The 22,838-nt window shown below is 43.1% G+C and overlaps 1 protein-coding gene across 4 annotated transcripts in view; it reads left to right on the forward strand.

Moving 5' to 3' along the window:
- Positions 1 to 22,838, forward strand: part of LOC126263720 (venom dipeptidyl peptidase 4-like) — a 358,865-nt gene that overhangs the window by 76,070 nt on the left and 259,957 nt on the right. For all 4 annotated transcript variants that reach the window (XM_049960872.1, XM_049960874.1, XM_049960871.1 and 1 more), the window contains exon 5: positions 6,766 to 6,818. In XM_049960872.1, coding sequence (XP_049816829.1) covers positions 6,766 to 6,818 — 53 coding nt within the window. The remainder of the gene's footprint in view (positions 1 to 6,765; positions 6,819 to 22,838) is intronic.

The following is a 22,838-nucleotide window of genomic DNA, read 5'->3' on the forward strand; positions in this document are numbered from 1 at the left end:
ACTTAATCATAGCTAACACTTGGTTAAAGAATCATAAAAGAAGACTGTATACTTAGAAGAATCCTGGAGATACTAGAAGATATCAGACATATTATATAATGGTAAGACAGAGATTTAGGAACTTTTAAATTGTAAGACATTTCCAGGGCCAGATGTGGACTCGGACCACAATCTATTGGTTATGAACTGTAGATTAAAACTGAAGAAACTGACAAAAAGGTGGGAATTTAAGGAGATGGGACCTGGATAAACTGAAAGAACCAGAGGTTGTACAGAGTTTCAGGGAGAGCATAAGGGAACAATTGACAGGAATGGGGGAAAGAAATACAGTAGAAGAACAATGGGTAGCTCTGAGGGATGAAGTAGTTAAGGCAGCAGAGGATCAAGTAGGTAAAAAGACGAGGGCTAGTAGAAATCCTTGGCTAACAGAAGAAATATTGAATTTAATTGATGAAAGGAGAAAATATAAAAATGCAGCAAATGAAGCAGGCATAAAGGAATACAAACGTCTCAAAAATGAGATCGACAGGAGTGCAAAATGGCTGAGCAGGGATGGCTAGAGGACAAATGTAAGGATGTAGAGGCTTATCTCACTAGGGGTAAGATATATACTGCCTACAGGAAAATTAAAGAGACCTTTGGAGAAATGAGAACCACTTGTATGAATATAAAGAGATCAGATGGAAGCCCAGTTGTAATCAAAGAAGGGAAAACAGGAAGGTGGAAGGAGCATATAGAGGGTCTATACAAGGGCGATGTACTTGAGGACAATATTATGGAAATGGAAGAGGATGTAGATGGAGATGAAATGGGAGACACGATACTGCGTGAAGAGTTTGACAGAGCACTGAAAGACCTAAGTCGAAACAAGACCTCAGGAGTAGACAACATTCCATTAGAACTACTGACGGCCTTGGGAGCGCCAGTCCCGACAAAACTCTACCATCTGATGAGCAAGATATATTAGACAGGCGAAATACCCTCAGACTTCAAGAAGAATATAATAATTCCAATCCTAAAGAAAGCAGGTGTTGACAGATGTGAAAATTACCGAACTATCAGTTTAATAAATCACAGCTGCAAAATACTAACGCGAATTCTTTACATACGAATGGAAAAACTGGTAGAAGCCGACCTCGGGGAAGATCAGTTTGGAACACGTGAGGCAATACTGACTCTACGACTTATCTTAGAAGAAATATTAAGGAATGGCAAACCTACGTTTCTAGCATTTGTAGACTTAGAGAAAGCTTTTGACGATGTTGACTGGAATAATCTCTTTCAAATTCTAAAGGTGGCAGGGGTAAAATACAGGGAGCGAAAGGCTATTTACAATTTGTACAGAAACCAGATGGCAGTTATAAAAGTCGAGGGTCACGAAAGGGAAGCAGTGGTTGGGAAGGGAGTGAGACTGGATTGTAGCCTCTCCCCAATGTTATTCCATCTGTATATTGAGCAAGCAGTAAAGGAAACAAAAGAAAAATTCGGAGTAGGTATTAAAATCCACGGAGAAGAAATAAAAACTTTGAGGTTCGCCGATGACATTGTAATTCTGTCAGAGACAGAAAGGACTTGGAAGAGCAGTTGAACGGAAAGGACAGTGTCTTGAGAGGAAGATATAAGATGAACATCAACAAAAGCAAAACGGGGATAGTGGAATGTAGTCGAATTAAGTCGGGTGATGCTGAGGGAATTAGATTAGGAAATGAGACAAAGTAGTAAAGGAGTTTTGCTATTTTTGGAGCAAAATAACTGATGATGGTCGAAGTAGACAGGATACAAAATGTAGGCTGGCAATGGCAAGGAAAGCGTTTCTGAAGAAGAGAAATTTGTTAACATTGAGTATAGATTTAAGTGTCAGGAAGTCATTTCTGAAAGTATTTGTATAGAATATGGAAGTGAAACATGGACGATAAATAGTTTGGACAAGAAGAGAATAGAAGCTTTCGAAATGTGGTGCTACAGAAGAATGATGAAGATTAGATGGGTAGATCACATAACTAATGAGGAGGCATTGAACAGAACAGTGGAGGAGTTTGTGGCACAACTTGACAAGAAGAAGGGACCGGTTGGTAGGACATGTTCTGAGACATCAAGGGATCACAAATTTAGCATTGGAGGACAGCGTGAAGGGTAAAAATTGTAGAGGGAGACCAAAAGATAAATACACTAAGCAGATTCAGAAGGATGTAGGTTGCTGTAAGTAGTGGGAGATAAAGAAGCTTGCAAATGATAGAGTAGCATGGAGAGCTGCATCAAACCAGTCTCAGGACTGAAGACCACAACAACAACAACAACAACAGTGAACACTTTCAGGAATTTCTTCCATATTTCCATATCAGTATCTGATATCAGTAGAGCTATTTCATTGAAGAAGGCTTTCTTCTTCTGTCACGCTCTACACCCGATTTTTCCTTATTCTGGTAACTGCGTGATACACTATGTGATCAAAAGTATCCGGACACCCCCAAAAACATGCGTTTTTCGTATTGCGTGCATTGTTCCGCCACCTGCTGCCAGGTACTCCATTGCAGCGACCTTAGTAGTCATTAGACATCGTGAGAGAGCAGAATGGGGCGCTCCGTGCAACTCATGGACTTCGAACGTGGACAGGTGACTGGGTGTCACTTGTGTCATACGTCTGTACGCGTGATTTCCACACTCCTAAGCATCCCTAAGTTCACTGTTTCCGATATGATAGTGAAGAAACGTGAAGGGACACGTACAGCACAGAAGTGTACAGGCCGACCTTGTCTGTTGACTGACAGAGACTGGTGACAGTTGACGAGGTTCGTAATGTGTAATAGGCAGACATTTATTCAGACTATCACACAGGAATTCCAAACTGCATCAGGATCCACTGTAAGTACTTGACAGTTGGGCGGGAGGTGAGAAAACTTGGATTTAATGGTCGAGCAGCTGCTCATAAGCAACACGTCACGCCGGTAAATGCCAAACGACGCCTCGATTGGTGTAACGTAAACATTGGACGATTGAACAGTGGAGAAACGTTGCGGGGAGTGACGAATCACTGTACACAATGTGGCGATCCGATGGCAGGGTGTGGGTATGGCTAATGCTCGGTGAGCCTCATCTGCCAGCGTGTGTAGTGCCAACAGTAAAATTTGGAGGCGGTGGTGTTACGGTGTGGTCGTGTTTTTCACGGAGGGGGATTGCATCTCTTGTTGTTTTGCGTTGTACTATCACACCACAGATCTACATTGATGTGTTAAGCACCTTCGTGCTGCCCACTGTTGAAGAGCAATTCGGGGATAGCGATTACATCTTTCAACAAGGTCGTGCACTTGTTCATAATGCACGTCCTGTGGCGGAGTGGTTACACGACAACAGCATCCCTGTAATGGACTGGCCTGCACAGTGTCTTGACCTGAATCCTAGGAACACCTTTGGAATGTTTTGGAACGCCGACTTCGTGTTAGACCTCAGCGACCGGCATCGACGCCTCTCCTCAGTGCAGCACTCAGTGAAGAATGGTCTCCCGTTCCCGAAGAAACCTTCCAGCACCAGGTTGAATGTATGCCTGCCAGAGTGGAAGCTGTCATTAAGGCTAAGGGTGGGCCAACACCATATTGAATTCCAGCGTTAGCGATGAAGGGCGCCACGAACTTGTAAGTCATTTTCAGCTAGGTGTCCGGATACTATTGATCACACGGCCCTTTCATGTGCCCCACTACAGTATATGGAATGGTTGTCGGCAAATAACTTCGAGAAATGGACAGTTATTTCACTGTTCTTTAATAAAAATACCTAGCTCGCCCTGTTTCCCTTGTTCACATTTACTACTGTTTACCTCCCACTGCCGAAAGTTTTTATTTTTCCACCCAGGCAACAACAGCCTGCAGATCACTCGAACGAGTAATCGCAAAATATTATGAAATAATTACCTGTAATCTTCAGTCCACTTAATAGCTTCTCATTTCTGTTTGTGCAAAACCCTGCCTGCAGTACAATAATTAATAAGAAGGTATGCATTTCGAAAAATAAGGTAACGTAGAATCTGGTCAAATATACAGGGTGTAACTGGTATGAGTAATGACATTTTCATGTGTGTACCTTGATATGTACACACATCAGTGCGTCAGTTGTTTTTTCTCTGCATCAAACACTCTTCCCACAAACACATCACACACTTTACGACCTGATGTTTCCTGCGTGGGCGTAATGAACCACTAAGTGGACTACGCCTTGAGTATAAATTACCCATTTTAGGTCTAAGAGGCCCACACTTCAACATCTGACCTGTTGCCCAGGGAAAAATAAGGTTTAATGGCTTGCTCTTGCCATATGTACCTGGAAGTACTACCGAATCTAAGAACATATAACTTATAATGGCTACAATTATTAGTCTGAAAATTAAATATATACTGATGTAATGTTGTTCAGCACACCGTCCGCAGTCACCGGTAGAAATAACTGCACTTATACCCCCATTACACCCTCTATAACTACTGAATCACGAAAGTCCACATCGAAAGAAAGCCATTCTACAGCGTCCAGTCAGCAGCACCAAATGCATTCCTGAGTTGAAAGTCTTATATTGTTCCAGTTTTCCATTTCTAGTAATTTAAACGATTACTATCCGGCTAGTTCACCAGTAAATATACTCGCCATAAAAGCGGATAGTTCCAGTACTACACTTGCCGTACAATGTTTTTTTGCAGGTAGTGCACAAAAACTTATACGTAATCAGAGGATTTACTTCGTCCACTTTAACACTCACTCGAAACAGTCAAATTTCTAAAAAAACTATAAATCATTAACATTATCCTCTCTACAATACGATATATTTTAACAAAAAGTGCTATCCCAGGCATGCGTTCACAATTTTTGTGATACATAGCTTTGGGCATATTAGTACAGACATATTGTACAAGCAGTTTGGCTTAGGTAGATCGCATCGACCGCCAGGTATCGACTAAATGCGCTGCTCCAGAATGATTCGAAAATAGTTTATGTCTAAAGGGAGCACTCAACTTCCTCGCATCAAGCCCTCTGCTTGAGGCTCCGCTCTTCCAATTGGGAAACGAGTAGGGGAATGTTTTACTGATACAATGAAGTTATTTAAAATCCTCTTGTAAAAATGAAAGCTGTAATTTTTCAAGTGGGACTGCAGCAAACTCTCACCTCCAAAGTTCCATTTCAGAACTCTCTGTACCTTGAACTACTAGGACTATTTTTTTTCCATCTTCTAATTGGTCGCGAAATTAAAACGACAAAGGAAATCCAGTGAAGCTTTGTGCATACGTGTTGCGCAGTGTCTCTAGTAGCCCGTCCATAGCGTCACATCACAATTTTCAGTTCAAAGTGCAGAGCGGGCACGTAAAGATGCCTAGAACAATAGTGTCTTCTGCCAAGTGTGATGTGCCTGTTGGGAGATTTCACCTGATTTCACGCAGCCCACATAACGTAACTGTCATGCGTTTCCTCCTTCACAATTCTCACACGCATATCGCAGGTGCAACGAAGACGTTCGTGCAACGGTTTCGATGGAAAGTGTTCGATTACTCACCACAGAGCCCACACTTGTCTCCCTCTGATTTTCATCTCTTGGCTCACATGAACCGCTGGCTATGCGAACAGCATTTCATCACAGACAGCGAGCTGCAGACGGGCGTAAGGAATTGGCGGAAATCACGGGTTGCTTCTTTCTATGACGAGGGTATTGGAAAGTTGGCACAACATTACAACAAATATATAAGTTTGATTTTCACTGTTGTTTCCATATGGCGACCAATCGAAGGTCGAAAAAAAAATAGCCATCCTATTATAACTGGAAACATGAAAATTGCTACAATGTTATTTCTTTATGTAATAAACAAGGCGCTGAAATTAGTAGTCTATCACGTAAGTCAGAAGGGTCTGACAATCTGTAATGTGTTACTAGTAATCTCTTGCAATTCAACACTTTATTTAGTAACTTCTTAACTTATTGATAGCTTAATAACTTGGAATATACGTAAAATCGTGAAACAGGAAAACATGAAACTGGAATCTGCTTCCTTACTCAAACATATATGCTGTCAAAATTTTAGATTTGTAGCTTTCGTATGTTAGCGGAACTAAAATTATGAAAAAAACTCGATTTTCCTGTAAACTTCTAATTGTACTGGTTTCAGTCTTAGGATATTTTACTTTTGTATATACCTGATCATATTACACTAATTTTGATATATGTTAAGAAACAATAATTTTGATGACGGGGTACTGCGCAATGACGAAGTGCCGTGCCTAGTGCATTCCCACGCAGGCGGAGATACCCTCACTCTCTCAGTGCGTGAATCACTGTACTGCTGACGCTTTACAGTCACACTTGCTTCCACACGTGCAATTATCCCAATTCTAACCTTAAGCTGATCGTTATTTCCCTTTCAAGTCTTTATCAACGTCGACTTCACTTTGTTTGTTAGTATATACAAACAAGTAGGTTTCCTGTGGTATTCATACAATTTCGTGGTCTTTAAAGTCACTAGATTCAATGGTAAACGGTGTACTGTCAAGAAAAATTAAGAAGACTACAGTGTGATTGCCATGATCCAGTCAGGTCGTCAAGCTGAAGGTTTCTACAAAAAAGGGAAATCTCCTGCGTTCAAAATGCCAAAAGTCGTCACAATTATAGAAAACAGCTTTCAGAATACCTCTTTAGTAACAATTTTCTGAAATTGATTGTTTTTTCGTTTCACTATCCGTAAAAGTTCCGTTATTTTAATAATTGCCTTAATTGATCCTGACCTCTTTTTCTTTCAGGTATTTCGACATGGGGCAAGCGCACGCTATATGGTATACAGAATCGATGATGAGTAAGTTATATTAATGGAGAATTGTTTTTAAAAATACTGGTAACCTCTTATTTACATCGTCGTTTGTCACCTGCTGAAAGTATCTTGCAAGAGTTGCAAGTTCAAAATTTTTACCGTTCTCTCGAGTTACGAGTAATACCGCGATTCATATAACTCTATCTCGAAGCACAGAGCACCAGAGTACAAATAGCCCGGTTGTCAGTGGCAGTCCTTCGCAGACATTATCCACTCCTAGCTAGGACACAGCCAGGGCAATCCACTTGAGAGTACATAGCCCCTTCAGTAGTAAGGCAAGCAAAAACTAACGCAGTGCCTAAGTCGTCGTATGTATGGACGGGTCACCAACTAGCAGAAGTTTGGCAATAAACGCAAACTAATGCTGGATACGCTTCTTCTTATTCGCCATTCACATTCCCTCTGTTGGGCGCGGGCCGGCATTGACCATGTTACCGCTATTCAGATTACGAAGTGTGTGGTGGGAAGGTAATAATTAAATTCTGCTCCGAAATATTCTACGGTGCAAAACAAATCTTCTGTTACATTACTGTGAAACTAAACGCAACGGAAGATTTAGATGCAGATGACTCCTTTGGGGCCCTAGCAGTGAAACTGAAGTAGACACAATGTATTGCACTCCAAAATAACTCCTATTATTTCACACATAAAGAATCAAAATTAATAAATGTTCATGTAATGGTATCTTCTGAAATGAGGTGACACTCAAGATAAAGAGACAGCATCCGAACCGGCTGTGAAGGCCCAATGCTACCGACCGGCCGCCTTGTCATCCTCATCCTTAGGCGTCACCAGACGCAAACATGGAGGGACAGTAAGTAGTAGAGCTATCTGTATTCTGCCCCAAATTCCATTGTTGCCAAATTTATTAAAGATGGCGGCGATAACGTCATCAAAGATGGCGGCCTGTAGACTTGGCAACAGTGCATGATGTCAACCAAGATGGCGGATTTTGGCGGAGAAGTTTGGATTTTGGGGGTAAGATAGGGCAATTGGGCTATATCCACTAACCTAACCCTCTAGAAAAAAACTAGTGGCAAATTCAAATTCCAGCAGGATAAAGCGTCACAAGTTGGAAAATGGCGTGAAAAATGGACCAATTGGACTACGTCCACTAACCTAACCCCCAACCCTGCGAGAAAATGGCGGCAAGTTCAAATTCCAATAGGATAATGCACCACACCGTTCTTATCTCTACTAAGCAAAGAAAATCGCAGAAAAATAGCTCACTTGGCCTACTTCCAATAACCTAAGTCATCCGACCGCGACCTCTTCCTACAAACTGGCACCAACTTTTAATTTTTGCGGTAAACAAAATTCGATTTTCATATGTCTACTAAGCTAAGAAAATGGCGCGAAAGAAAAGACACTTTACTAACCTCAGTCGCCAGACTGCCACCACCTCATAAGGATTCGTGGGAAAAGGACTTGGACATAAAACTTTATTGTAACAATTCCATGCAGGTGTGTTCACCACAAGGTCAGGACTCCAACTGACTACCACCAAAGGGCACTCTCATCTATGACGTAATTCAAGATGGCGACACGTAGTGTATTCATCACGAGGTCTGGATTCCAACTGACTTACTACACAGCGCCACCGCCAGAGAACGCTACCATTACATCAGATCATAATGCAAGCACCGTTATTCAATATGGCTGCACCAAATGTATCAACCACGATCTCCAGAGCTCATGTGGCTAAGTTCATATCGTGACGTCGCGTGATGATACAAGATCGTCTGTTCTCTCCCTCGCGCGCACGTTAGAACCAGACACGCACCATGCCACCGGCCCATGAGCGTCCGACCGCTTACGTCACACTCCCTCGGCTGCCACCTCCATACACGTGCTGGACATAGTCTTCTGTAAATATGCTAACACCCACATCCCGCATCTATCCTATCAATTACCTAAATACTTAATTGCATTTCAGTTTTAATCATATTAAATAATTCAATTTACAATTTCATATACACTCCTGGAAATTGAAATAAGAACACCGTGAATTCATTGTCCCAGGAAGGGGAAACTTTATTGACACATTCCTGGGGTCAGATACATCACATGATCACACTGACAGAACCACAGGCACATAGACACAGGCAACAGAGCATGCACAATGTCGGCACTAGTACAGTGTATATCCACCTTTCGCAGCAATGCAGGCTGCTATTCTCCCATGGAGACGATCGTAGAGATGCTGGATGTAGTCCTGTGGAACGGCTTGCCATGCCATTTCCACCTGGCGCCTCAGTTGGACCAGCGTTCGTGCTGGACGTGCAGACCGCGTCAGACGACGCTTCATCCAGTCCCAAACATGCTCAATGGGGGACAGATCCGGAGATCTTGCTGGCCAGGGTAGTTGACTTACACCTTCTAGAGCACGTTGGGTGGCACGGGATACATGCGGACGTGCATTGTCCTGTTGGAACAGCAAGTTCCCTTGCCGGTCTAGGAATGGTAGAACGATGGGTTCGATGACGGTTTGGATGTACCGTGCACTATTCAGTGTCCCCTCGACGATCACCAGTGGTGTACGGCCAGTGTAGGAGATCGCTCCCCACACCATGATGCCGGGTGTTGGCCCTGTGTGCCTCGGTCGTATGCAGTCCTGATTGTGGCGCTCACCTGCACGGCGCCAAACACGCATACGACCATCATTGGCACCAAGGCAGAAGCGACTCTCATCGCTGAAGACGACACGTCTCCATTCGTCCCTCCATTCACGCCTGTCGCGACACCACTGGAGGCGGGCTGCACGATGTTGGGGCGTGGGCGGAAGACGGCCTAACGGTGTGCGGGACCGTAGCCCAGCTTCATGGAGACGGTTGCGAATGGTCCTCGCCGATACCCCAGGAGCAACAGTGTCCCTAATTTGCTGGGAAGTGGCGGTGCGGTCCCCTACGGCACTGCGTAGGATCCTACGGTCTTGGCGTGCATCCGTGCGTCGCTGCGGTCCGGTCCCAGGTCGACGGGCACGTGCACCTTCCGCCGACCACTGGCGACAACATCGATGTACTGTGGAGACCTCACGCCCCACGTGTTGAGCAATTCGGCGGTACGTCCACCCGGCCTCCCGCATGCCCACTATACGCCCTCGCTCAAAGTCCGTCAACTGCACATACGGTTCACGTCCACGCTGTCGCGGCATGCTACCAGTGTTAAAGACTGCGATGGAGCTCCGTATGCCACGGCAAACTGGCTGACACTGACGGCGGCGGTGCACAAATGCTGCGCAGCTAGCGCCATTCGACGGCCAACACCGCGGTTCCTGGTGTGTCCGCTGTGCCGTGCGTGTGATCATTGCTTGTACAGCCCTCTCGCAGTGTCCGGAGCAAGTATGGTGGGTCTGACACACCGGTGTCAATGTGTTCTTTTTTCCATTTCCAGGAGTGTAGGTATGAACAGGTGTTCACTATACTTTCAACTACCTAGTATCAACTACTTTTCAAGGACCAGACCGCCACCTCTTCCTAGCAACCATCGCCGAGTTTGAATTCTGGCAGTAAAGGAAGGTCACTTGTGCTTTCGCTACCAACCTAAAAAAAATTGGGGCGGAAGAAAGGACACTTGTACTAACCTCACCCAACTGACCGGCACTTCCTCCTATGATCCGGTGCCAAGTGTGAAATCTGCCAGTAAACAAAGCTCACTTGCGATTTCGCTACCAACATAAGAAAATTGCTGCAAACTAAGCTCACCATCACCACTAAACTAAGTCGCCAGACCGCCACCTCTTCCTAGGGGCGGGTGGTAAAAGGACTCAGCCTGCACTAGGCTGAAGGAGAGAGGAAGGAGTGTACTTATTTATTTGGAAGCAATTTATTTAGGGATGGACTATATGTATCACAGAACACACGCTCTGACATGCCCCACAGCTTACAGATCTGTAAACTACTCATACATAACTCATGTATAAAGCTCTACACACACTCTAGCTAATTGTAAACCGTCAAAAATAACACATTTCACAACCTATAGACATGCTAACCACTCATAAACAATGCAGAGCATTTACGACTAGATAGCCAAACAACTCTTACATTGTAAAAATAATAATCGATGTAAATGACTGCTTGCTAATTGTCAACTGTCGAAATCATACACCAGCCTTTATGTAAACAATTAGAGGCAGCACCACCACCAAGTGTATTCGCCACTGAATCCATAGCCCAACTGACTTAGTTCATATCGATGCCACCAGAGGACGCTGTAGTAACGCAAGTACCGTAATCTAAGGTGGCCCCACGTAGTGGGTTCACCACGAGCTCCAGACCCCAACTGGCTTAGTACATTTCCCAGCCGTCAGAGGACTCCACAATGACACCAGCTGAAAACGCAAGTACAGTTATACATGATGGCAGCAAACAGGATGTTCTCCACGAGCTCTAGTACTCAGTACCACCAGCAGAGGACGCTGTCATCCGTTCCTGATGTAAATCAAGATGGTGAGGGAAAACGACTCAGCCTGCTCTGGGCCGCTGGGGGGAGTAAGGAATGACTGCACTCTATTTATTTTGAAACAACTTATTTAACGTTAGAGTATATCTATCACCCTATCACAAATCCACCCAGATGTGCCTGGGGCCATGTCACACAGCTCACAGACACACAACCAACTCATAATTTCATCACACAATAGCAAACTGCTCCTAAATAATGCAGTACACATATCTGCAAACACGTTCAGTACTCGTAAACTGTCCAAATAACGCATAGCACAGACTACAGGGCCACTCGCAAAGTAATGCAATCAACGCAAACCAGCACCCTCCGTCATGCCCTGTCCACAGGATCGTGAAGTCACATGCCCGTCAGCTGTCAAACCGCGCACAGCTCCCTGCTCGGCTTCTGCAAACATGAGGTGGTGACAGCCGCATTCATACTCCACACCCGTGAAATTCCTATCCAAATATGTGTTCGCCTAGACACCGACGATGATGCGAGCGAAGCTGGTCCATGCGTGCCATAACCCTCGGCCACAGCTCGGGTACAGCCCACTACATCGCACCCGCCAGCCGCCGCCACCGAACACCAGTGAAAGTTGCATGCCTCTATACAGTCACCGTTATACTGTCATAGCATTCCAAAGCGCGTTCCCGCCAGTCTCATACTCGAGGCATCTCCAGACTCCACCTGTCTTTACCATTGAAGGCAGAATAGCACAGAGTGTGTTGACACACGTGCTCAACCGCACATACCCCCCCCCCCCCCAGTGTGACCGACACAACACGCCAAGTGCACGCGCATAATTAGAAACTTATCTAACAACGTTCTCAATGTTATTCTTACGTCACATCGCTTTGTAAAAAAATAAAAGCCAAGTCGACCTCTCGGGAATTGTATAGTGCCTCAGAAATAGCTAACGCTCGCTTTCTTGATGCCTCAGCCTCTATGCCCGGAAATTCTTACCCTAACAAAACCTGTTTACCAAAATAATGCCTAATGCAGTCTCCCCAGCGATCCTAACGTCTTACCCTTTCAAATTTCAACATACGCAAACGGTCCCTCCGCTATGTAGAGACTCCTATATTACAGCACAAACGATGTCAATGAATCGAGCATTCTCATTGGCTCTTACCGAATTTACACGCCGAATTACTAATGCCGCAGGTATCGAAACACCATCCACCTATTCTTTCTCGGACTTCCAGCAGTTATTTTACACAGATCACTAAATTACATTGACAGTGAAACCTGCAAAATTGTCTCCATCTTATCAAATACATACCAGGCAGACAAGAGTATTCGAAGTACGGAATATATTTACCAATGTAACTAGAATTAAATAGCACCATTGCTGCTACAGTCTGACACCAATCATTGTACACGTAAGGTCTCCTCTTGACTACTGTGCTTCAGTATCTCTAGCGCTGTAACCTCCCCGCAAGAAATTTGAAAGTCAATGATTATAAAAAAAAATGTGCCAAATGTTGTCTTCCCACAAAAGTGAATAATAAAAATGACCCAAGCGTAACCTCCTTGCAAAATTAAAGAATAATAATGGCCCAAATGTAAACTCCCCACAAAATTAACGTTAAGACGATTGCTCATTAAACCCACAATAATATTAATTAAATAATGAACCATGAACTGAATGTAACATCTCAACAGAAATAATTAAACCTGATAAATCTTATAAGGGCAGCAACGCTGACCTTCGGCCCTGTGAAATAATTAAACCTGATAAATTCTTACCTCAGTAAAACTGCATCTATATCTGCTCTTATTCAAAAAATTTCCGGCACAGCTCCGTGCAATGCTGGCCCATATTTAATTTTGATTCTTGGAGGGAATGCATAGGAAATATTATTTAACTTGAAATGAATCTTTTTCTTTAAAAGAGTTACTTTATAGAAAAATTATTATTGGGGCATTTTTTTGAACAAATTAATTACAATGAACACACGTTATTAGCTGAGCGCAATGCTGCTTCATTACCATCTACAATAATACACATCGTCCCCCACAATCCTGACCAGATTCGGAAGAACAGCACGCCGTCGACGCATGCCGACGCCCGCTCAGTACAACCGTCCACTCGCTACATGCAACTGCTCCAGACTGCTACTACTCTCCAACAGTCTACTCTCTCTGCCCACTCGCCACACACTACTGAACTCTGGCGCGGTCAAGCGCCGACTGGCAACGATAAATAACTCTCTGGTCAGAGATTCTGTCATGCCTCGCCATCGCTGGTAATGAATACATACGTGTTTCAGCGCTTATAATTTTCCACCTAAAAACTCTCTCTGATACTCTAGTCTTTATTGATGTGCTCTATCTGTACGTCCCTCACGATAGAACACACGGTCATCCTGTCTAGTCAGGCCATAACATAAACCATATTAACTTTACAATGCAATATATACACATTTTATACAATGTAAACCACACTAACTTTACTATACAATATATACACATTTTAGAGAAATAGTAATCTTTTATACCTGTATAGCACTCAAAGAAATTATATATTTCGTGTATAAGTGTTTGCCTACAATACGAAATAATACTGACCCAAAATCAATGATTCGTGTGCATGTGTCCTGCGTTCTTATTGCGAGTCCTACCACCATGTCATAGACGTAATCGACCGGATGTTAAAGCAAAAACCTCTGTCCCAACAGCTACTGCATGTTACTGTCACAAGCGGTCTTCGTTTTACAGGTGCACACAAGTATCCATGTTAAATGCTATACCCGCTTTGCAAATCGAGGTACATTACCTCTGAATGAGGTGGTGTTTTCAGGGCAAATACCGTGACAGTAATCGTACGAATACGTATTATCAGCCAACGATTCAACCTCGTGATAAAATCAGTGAACTTTGGAAGTGATTCGGCTAAGGAATGTGGTATGTAAGAGGTATGTGCGACTCCCTCAAACGTATAATTCTTTACTATTTCCACCGCATTCTGTCTCGAGACCATATCAGACATTCCACGATATATCCACTGAGTTATAGCCGATGACTGATTGACAAGGAGCTCAAACAGTAGTAGCAGATGATGTGTCGATTGAGATCCTAAGGGGAAAATGTACACTAGTTTCTCAGATCTGTAGTGTTAGAAATTATATCCATCATGTGTAATGAGGTGTCTCCATTCAAGCACATACTTGCATAGCCTCACGGCCACATATAAATCATATTTCACGCACTTTCATATCTCTAAACGACTCAACTGCCTCAAACCTGTCTGCTACAGTAAAATTACAACCTCCTTTTAGTCACACCCTACGCATCATGCAGTCGCTCCCATTTCTACAGCTTTCCACAAGTGTTAGTTCCAATTTAAGGCGGAACTGAGCAGAAGTTCGAGAAACACATACCAAAGACATTTCGCACTCCGTGTAGAAACAGAATGACCGAAGTTACTGCAACAGGAGTGTGTTTTGTCCATTCGACGGAAATGCGTGCTATGTCCTACGATCCCAAACTAGATACAAGTACTACACATCCGGGTCCATTCAAAACAATCAGTCAGACATGATATCATCATTATTCTCTACCCCTCCAACCCATAAAAATTACCAAATATAAAAGCTCATCCTATTTACAAGTCACCCACGCACTGATGCAGGTTCAGTTACGTAGAGCTGTGGTGGGCCTCCAGTGCAGACAAAGAAATTTCACAATACTTCCCCAGAATAGCGCAGCGTGCAGCCACCATGGCATTCCTAATGGTTCACCAAGTCCGACACATCAAACCGCAGCTGCCTATGGTGAGGCAATCATATTGAATATACAAACACTGCATAGACAACTTTAAACTTTCATCACCTATACTCTAAGCGAATTATCGTATCAGACGCTCCATCTGCTCCTGTTTCAAACACTGTTTTCTAACACACTTTTGTACAACACCAAACATTTAGATTCTGCCACGACTTCGAGGTCTGTGTCACATTCTAAACTAACATTAAGACGCTCTGATCCACGACCTCTCACAGAAAACTAGCCATCACACGATGTCAATCATATTCTTACGGCGGATAGCTTAACACTGAATCATTTTTAAATAAAACACACTTACAACATAAGCAAACTAGAAGAGTTTGGCAGCCTTGTCGAGAGTTTCCAAACTACTGTCCGAAAGTGATTCATGGCCTCTACATTTAAATTCATATGACACCGAAATGGAATAGATGATGGCTCGGCGTTCCATTTCGACTCATTCATCATACTGTATTCATCTATGCCATCACCGTTCCAGTGCTAACCACCCCAGAAGGTATAGCCCAGCCATAAAAACTCTCCCTCCAACTCAAACAAGCTATCTCACTCAATCATTATCTGGTAACCAATGTGCGGATGTGATGGAAAAGACACTGCCAATGTACTGTAATATTAAGTACTTGATATTAAGTACTTGATAGTGCGAAGAATTTTACACTGATTTCAGCACCGACCATTGATGTGACAGCATGGCCCCGAATTTCAGTATCACAGCTAAGCGACCACCTTTTATATCACTTTGCGAGTATGATTGCGAATAACGATAGATTACTGTGCAGTACGCCACTAACTCTTAATTCTCGAAAATATACATGGTCAAAGTATACAAGACAGTGCTCTACATATTACTATCACCTCGAGCATAGTCTTTAATTTACGATCTATCTCTCAGCGTATGGGAGTCACAGAGCATTCCTACCATCTTAGGGTCACAGTCATTGACCAACACACCCTGCAGCACCGTTATGAATTAATCTCCAAGCGATCAGAAGAAGAGCCCTACACTCCACGTTTCGTGAATGAATATGGCTTTCCAAGACCAAACTCATCCAAGTGCACGAGATTTATAGAGATGTCACCATGCCGAGGAGCTTAGCACTCCTTATCGATGTATAGTAACAGGTTTCAAAGTGCCCTAATGTAATAGCATACAGTTAAGAAGAACAAGAAAAGACTTATTTTCATACACAATGCAGTTGGAGACGAATTGACATGGACACATTTTTACCTAAATCAACGAAGCTATCAACTCTAAATTATTGTTCTAGAATCTAGGATCTGTACCTGGAAGGTATTGGTAAGATAGAGAACATAAACACACACACTCTTAAGACTACAACGTTCTGCACTTAAAAACGGGCTATAAAGTTAGATGGAATACCTTTCCAGGCTATCAGACATACACCCTTCTTCACAGTTTCTTTACCCTGAACTATGTTATCGAATGGTAAAACATTTGCTTTGCATGATAGGAGCGCAATATAGCTTTCAGAAGTCGTATAGTAGCTGCCTGTAATTGTTTAAATAAAGGCTGGTGTATGATTTCGAGAGTTGACAATTAGCAAGCAGAGTCATTTACATGGATTATTATTTTGATAATTTAAGAGTTGTTTAGCTATCTGGACGTAAATGCTCTGCATTGATTATGAGTGGTTTGCATGTCTGTAGGTTGTGCAAAGTGTTATTTTTGACAGTTTACAATTAGCAAGAGTGTGTGTAGAGCTTTACACATGAGTTATGTAGGAGTAGTTTACAGATCTGTAAGCTGTGGGGCATGTCAGAGCGTGTGCTCTGTGATACATATAGTCCATCCTTAAATAAATTGCTTCCAAATAAATAAAGTACATTCCTTCCTCTCTCCTTCAGCCTAGTGCAGGCTGAGTCCTTTTACCACCCGCCCCTAGGAAGAGGTGGCGGTCTGGCGACTTAGTTTAGTGGTGGTGATGAGCTTAGTTTGCAGCAATTTTCTCACATTGGTAGCGAAAACGCAAGTGAGCTTTGTTTGCTAGCAGATTTCACACTTGGCGCCGGATCATAGGAGGAAGTGGCGGTCGGTTGGATCAGGTTAGTACAACTGTCCTTTCTTCCGCCTCAATTTTCTTAGCAAAAGCACAAGTGACCTTTCTTTACTGCCAGAATTCAAACTCGGCGACGGTTCCCAGGAAGAGGTGGCGGTCTGGTCCTTGAAAAGTAGTTGAAACTAGGTAGTTGAAAGTATAGTGAACACCTGTTCATACCTATATGAAATTGTAAATTGAATTATTTAATATGATTAAAATTGAAATGCAATTAAGTACTTAGGTAATTGATAGGTTAGATGCGGGATGTGGGTGTTAGCATATTTACAGAAGATAAGTCCGGCATGTGTACGGAGGTGGCGGCCGATGGGGTGAGACGTAAGCGGTCGGGCGCCCGCGGGCCAGTGGCGTTTCGCGTGTCCGGTTATAACGCGCGCGCGCGCGAGAGAGAGAGAGAGAGAGAGAGAGAGAGAGCAGACGATCTTGTGTCATCACGCGATGTCACGGTTGTGTCCTCTGGCAGTCACAATATGAACTTAGCCACTTAAGCTCTAGAGCTCGTGGTTGATAAATCTGGTGCAGCTATCTTGAATAACGGTGCTTGCATCATGATCTGACGTAACGGCAGCGTCCTCTGGCGGTTGCACTGTGTACTAAGTCAGTTGGAGTCCACACCCGGTGGTGAATACACTGGGTGTCGCCATCTTGAATTACGTCACAAATGATAGCGCCCTCTGGTGGTGGCGATGTGCACTAAGTCAGTTGGAGTTCTGACCTTGTAGTGAACACACCTGCATGGAAATGTTTAAGTAAAGTCTTATGTCCAAGTCCTTTTCACACGAATCCTTAGGTGGTGGCAGTCTGGCGACTGTGGTTAGTAAAGTGTCTTTTCTCTCACGCCATTTTGTTAACTTAGTAGACATATGGGAATTGAATTTTGTTTACCGCAAAAATTAAAAGTTGGTGCCAGTTTGTAGGAAGAGGTGGCGGTCGGATGACTTAGATTATTGGAAGTAGGCCAAGTGAGCTATTTTTCTGCGACTTTCTTTGTTTAGTAGAGATAAGAGCGGTGTGGTGCATTATCCTGTTGGAATTTGAACTTGCCGCCATTTTCTCGCAGGGTTGGGGGTTAGGTTAGTAGACATAGTCCAATTGGTCCATTTTTCTAGGTATGATGCATTATCCTGCTGGAATTTCCCACAAATTTTTTTCTGGAGGGTTAGGTTAGTGGAGGTAGCCCAATTGCCCTATCTTCCCGCGAAAATCAAACTTCCCTCCAAAATCCGCCATCTTGGGTGAATTCATGCGCTGTTGACATGTCTACAGGGTGCCATCTTGAATGACGTCATCGCCGCCATCTTTAATAAATTTGGCAACAATGGAATGTGGGGCAGATCACAGGTAGCTCTACAACTAGGGACATTTGGCCAGCACACCAGTCTATTAGCTATTGTTAGTTTTCGTTACCGGTGCCATTACTGCTCAACCAAGTAGCTTCTCAATTGGGCTCACAAGGGCTGATTACACCCTGCTGGCCAACAGCACTCGCCACACTCAGACAGTGACCGATCCAAGTGCTAGCCAAGCCCATCAGCGTTTAAATTTGGTGATCTGACAGGAACCGTTGTTACCATTGCAGCAAGTCCATTGACGACATAGAAGATAACGAAAGATTTATCAAACAAAGACAGAATGACATCATACATAACCAGAAATAAATATTAATACAATTCAAGCACATACTTAATGTAATGATGTATGTACTACTGATATATGGTTGACTAAGTTCAGTAGTGGTAGAATAGTTTACTACGCCTCCTATTTTGAATATGGATACTGCTGTCTGGCTGAATGTACTTCGGTTGACAGTGATTGTGAATTACAAATCTGCAAGCTTTCACGGTATGCAAGCATTGATGAGTGGCTGCTGCTGTTTGAAAGAGAACTCTGTGGACAGTGAGGATTCACCGTGAAGGTTTCCAATGCGCTGGAGCTGCTGAATGTTCACCATACACCTACAGGAGTCTGCAGTGCTGTGACCAGCGCTCCTCCACTTCGACTCGAACGATGGGTCTCCTCCTCTTGTCCCAGGGTCTGCGATAGCGTTCCCATATCAGACCTGAAACCGTGACCTAATGTGAATCCATGTTCTCGCCTAAATATACTCTCCCATTCGCCACAAGGCCAGTCACTTTTATTTCCAAAAACGCTCCACGTGGAGTACTCCCTAAAAAGTAGAACTACCAACCAAAATGAGGCAGCACTTCTTTAGGCACGTTTCATAATTCTCCTCTCTCAGTACAGCCTCCCTACAGATGACAGGCAGATTCCTATCCTCTGATCCTATTGCCTTCCAAGACAGATAACAGATGTCCTCTGATATATTCTCCAATGTCAACGATGTATTCCCAATCAAGACACTGGTTCTCTGCTCATATGGGAAATCACTTGCGATGGGTGCCTACGTGAAATCTAAAACTCGCGACTGCAGTCCCAGTGACAGTGTGTTGGGTGTGCCGCACTGTCCCATTTCAGCCATCGATCTGAAATGCTTTCATGATCTTTATAAATATGGCCCTCGCAGGAAGGTCTACGGAAAATTGCAGGGTGTATACCTGCAGAATCTGAAGTACGTACTCTCCTCGACAGAGATCAGTTATAATGCGGCCGGTACGTCGCGATTTGGCTAAAGATGTTGTAAAGAACACTGCCGCAAATCTCTGGGACAATGTACTATGGCCCGCTACGAACATGTGTCTGCATGTGGGGTGGGGAACCTCCTGCTGTTCTGGCCCTGTCCGCCACTCTCTGCCTAAAATCAGATACCAAGTCTCCCAGGCCTGCCCAACATAACTCCGTCTGCGCCCCTCCTTGTTCCTTGAACTGACCAGTAACGTGGCCTCTCCGCCGTCTTTGGGCGGTGAGCTTCCCATCGACCAGCTTGAGCCATAACTGTCAAACAAAGCATTCTACCAATCGGAAATCCAGTCACCTCAAATTACTCCATGCAGTTAGATAGCAATGAACTCAGTACCCAACCACTGTCAACCCCCATAAGTACCATATTGGTCACAGTTCTCTCCTAAGTAGATACATGTATTCTAATTGTACACGTCTGCTTGAACTGAATAATTATTAAAGTAAAAGAGAGGTGAGCCCAAAGGAATTGCTGTCTTTCAATATTTTGGTTTGTAGCTAAAAAGGATGGAAAAAACAGTGACGATATCCATCATGTGATTTAGATGATACGCCCTTTTCAAGTAAATGATGACAGTGGTGCTGGTGGCAGTGGTGGAGGTTCTTGGAACCGGAAATTTGGATGAGAAAGGTATTGAAGAGGGTGTTATATGAAACCAAATTATGAGATGTATATAGGAGATGGAATTGGTAGTTGGGATACAAAAATTAGCAAAGGGTAGGATTTCAGTTATCAATAACCAGTTTAGATTGGGGCAGATCGGAAAGTCACAGTTGTCAGGAATGGTAGATTTCAATTTTTGCGAGAGGGAGGATATACACTGTTTGGGAACGAAACACTGGTGATGCACGCTGGTATTGGTATGATGTCAGGCGAAGGTTCTTGTGATTTGGCAGGTGTGGAACAGTCGAAGGTATTATAGCTGTTTGGAGAGTTGAGGAAACTTTACAAACTAATGCAAGATAAGGATGGGAGAAGCTGGTTCAGATGTTGAAAGCAAGGAAGAGACCATTGAAGGATTTGGAGAGGTCACTGCTATATTTGTATTCGTGTAGTTTACGGCCTTGATTGACTAGATAATGCTGATGGGATTTATATTTTAAGTTGGGCTTATTAGTATATTGCGTCTATTGTGGATTTTCTTTTGGATGACTAGTAGGTTGGGCTTGCAAAATTAAACTGGTCTGCAAAACTTAAGGACGAAAATAACTTTTGCTTGATGTGTTACAGCCAAACAACAAGTTGATGAAATTTGGACCATACGCAGAGAGAACTGCTGTAGTATAGTACTAGGCTTACCGTATTTTTGTGGGTACAACCCAGGAAATATGACCATATTTTTCGTGTCTACCCCAGGATATATTTTTGAAATTACGTGTACTGAAACGATAATCCTTTATTTACTGTAATTGTAAAAAATATAATATCAGGGCTCAAAATTTTTTCTTTAATACTTGATGAACTGTTATTTGACTAATAGCAAATCATTTTGTTTAAAATATGGTAAAAGTCCCAACAGGATTGTACAGGCAAAGTGCGTGGAGACTCAGAAGTCCCAAAAGTATCACGCAGCTAGGATTCTTGCTTCTGGTGATACTTATAAAAACAGTTCTTTTTTCCCTAAACACACAAAAAATTTTACTCTCTGCTCACTATGAATGGGGTCTGGATTTAATCTTTGTAGTTCAGAAAAATTCACATCTGCCTCTTGAATTGACAAATGTGTATCCTGAAAACGTACGTCGTGTTGTACCGAAAATGCTGCCTTTCTTCTCTTTGGAGATGAAAGTGGAGAATTTTGATCGTTTTTGGGTCTTCCCCATTTTTTGGACACATGCATTCCAAGTGTGAGCAGACCAAGTGTAGTTTTACGCTTGAATTCAATCGATGTAAGTGTCACTTTTACGTCACAGTATTAAATATAGGAATTCACAAGGGCCGTTTCGATCATTGGATAAAATAAGCTGTACTAATACTTTTTCGACTTTCTACCTATTTTGTAAAGAGACCTCAACTTGTGAGCTTTATCTACGCCATCTCTGTGATCATTATAATACTTTATAACCGTCAGTGGCCCCACTTATATCTTTGCTCCATCTTTCTGGGTTCTGGGTACCCTGTATACTTCATTTGTATCATAATTTGAAACAAATTGCGCGGGACCTGAGAGGACTGCTTAGTCCAAATCATATTTTACATTGTAATTGAATATTACAAGGGTACTGTGTTGATATTTTATCCAAATTAACATTAGTATATGCTGTATAAAGACACATACACAAAAGTTATCACTCATCACAGTTCATTTATAAGCCTTACATTTATTTAGGTACCCTTGCAGTGTTGTTTCACACACCAAGCAGCCATTTGCAGTACAGCTGTTTATATTCTGGGCCGACGTATAGGGTTCTGAATAGTCTGCACCACAGACTGTGACGACATGCAGTGTAGGAAGCATATACTGTATGGGATGGGATCTTTCTGTTCCTACAGGTACAATTAATTGTTCAGCTATATAATTCCAACCAGAATCTGTTGGGACTCCTATGTCCCAACGGTAAACAATGGGTTAAACAGTATTTATTCAGTTGTATTTGCACTAGACATGACTTTTTTCACCGAGCGAGGTGGCGCAGTGGTTAGACACTGGACTCGCATTCGGGAGGACGAAGGTTCAATCCCGCGTCCGGCCATCCTGATTTAGGTTTTCCGTGATTTCCCTAAATCACTCCAGGCAAATGCCGGGATGGTTCCTCTGAAAGGGCACGGCCGACTTCCATCTTTCCCTAATCCGATGAGACCGATGACCACGCTGTCTGGTCTCCTTCCCCGAAACCAACCAACCAACCAACTTTTTTCAGAAATGATTTGTTGGTTTTAATTACATCTTACATTCAGAACAACAAAGTTCTGAATTGATTTTGACATTTAACAGATACTTAACAGTAGATACTGAAAGTCCGTCCCTTTCTGCATACTTAATTTTCTCTGTAATTGAAAAAAATTCTCTTAACTGGAGTGGATGTCCCAGGCAAAGACATCGCAAAA

Source organism: Schistocerca nitens, chromosome 6 (genome assembly GCF_023898315.1).
Source record: "Schistocerca nitens isolate TAMUIC-IGC-003100 chromosome 6, iqSchNite1.1, whole genome shotgun sequence".
Lineage (NCBI taxonomy): Eukaryota > Metazoa > Arthropoda > Insecta > Orthoptera > Acrididae > Schistocerca > Schistocerca nitens.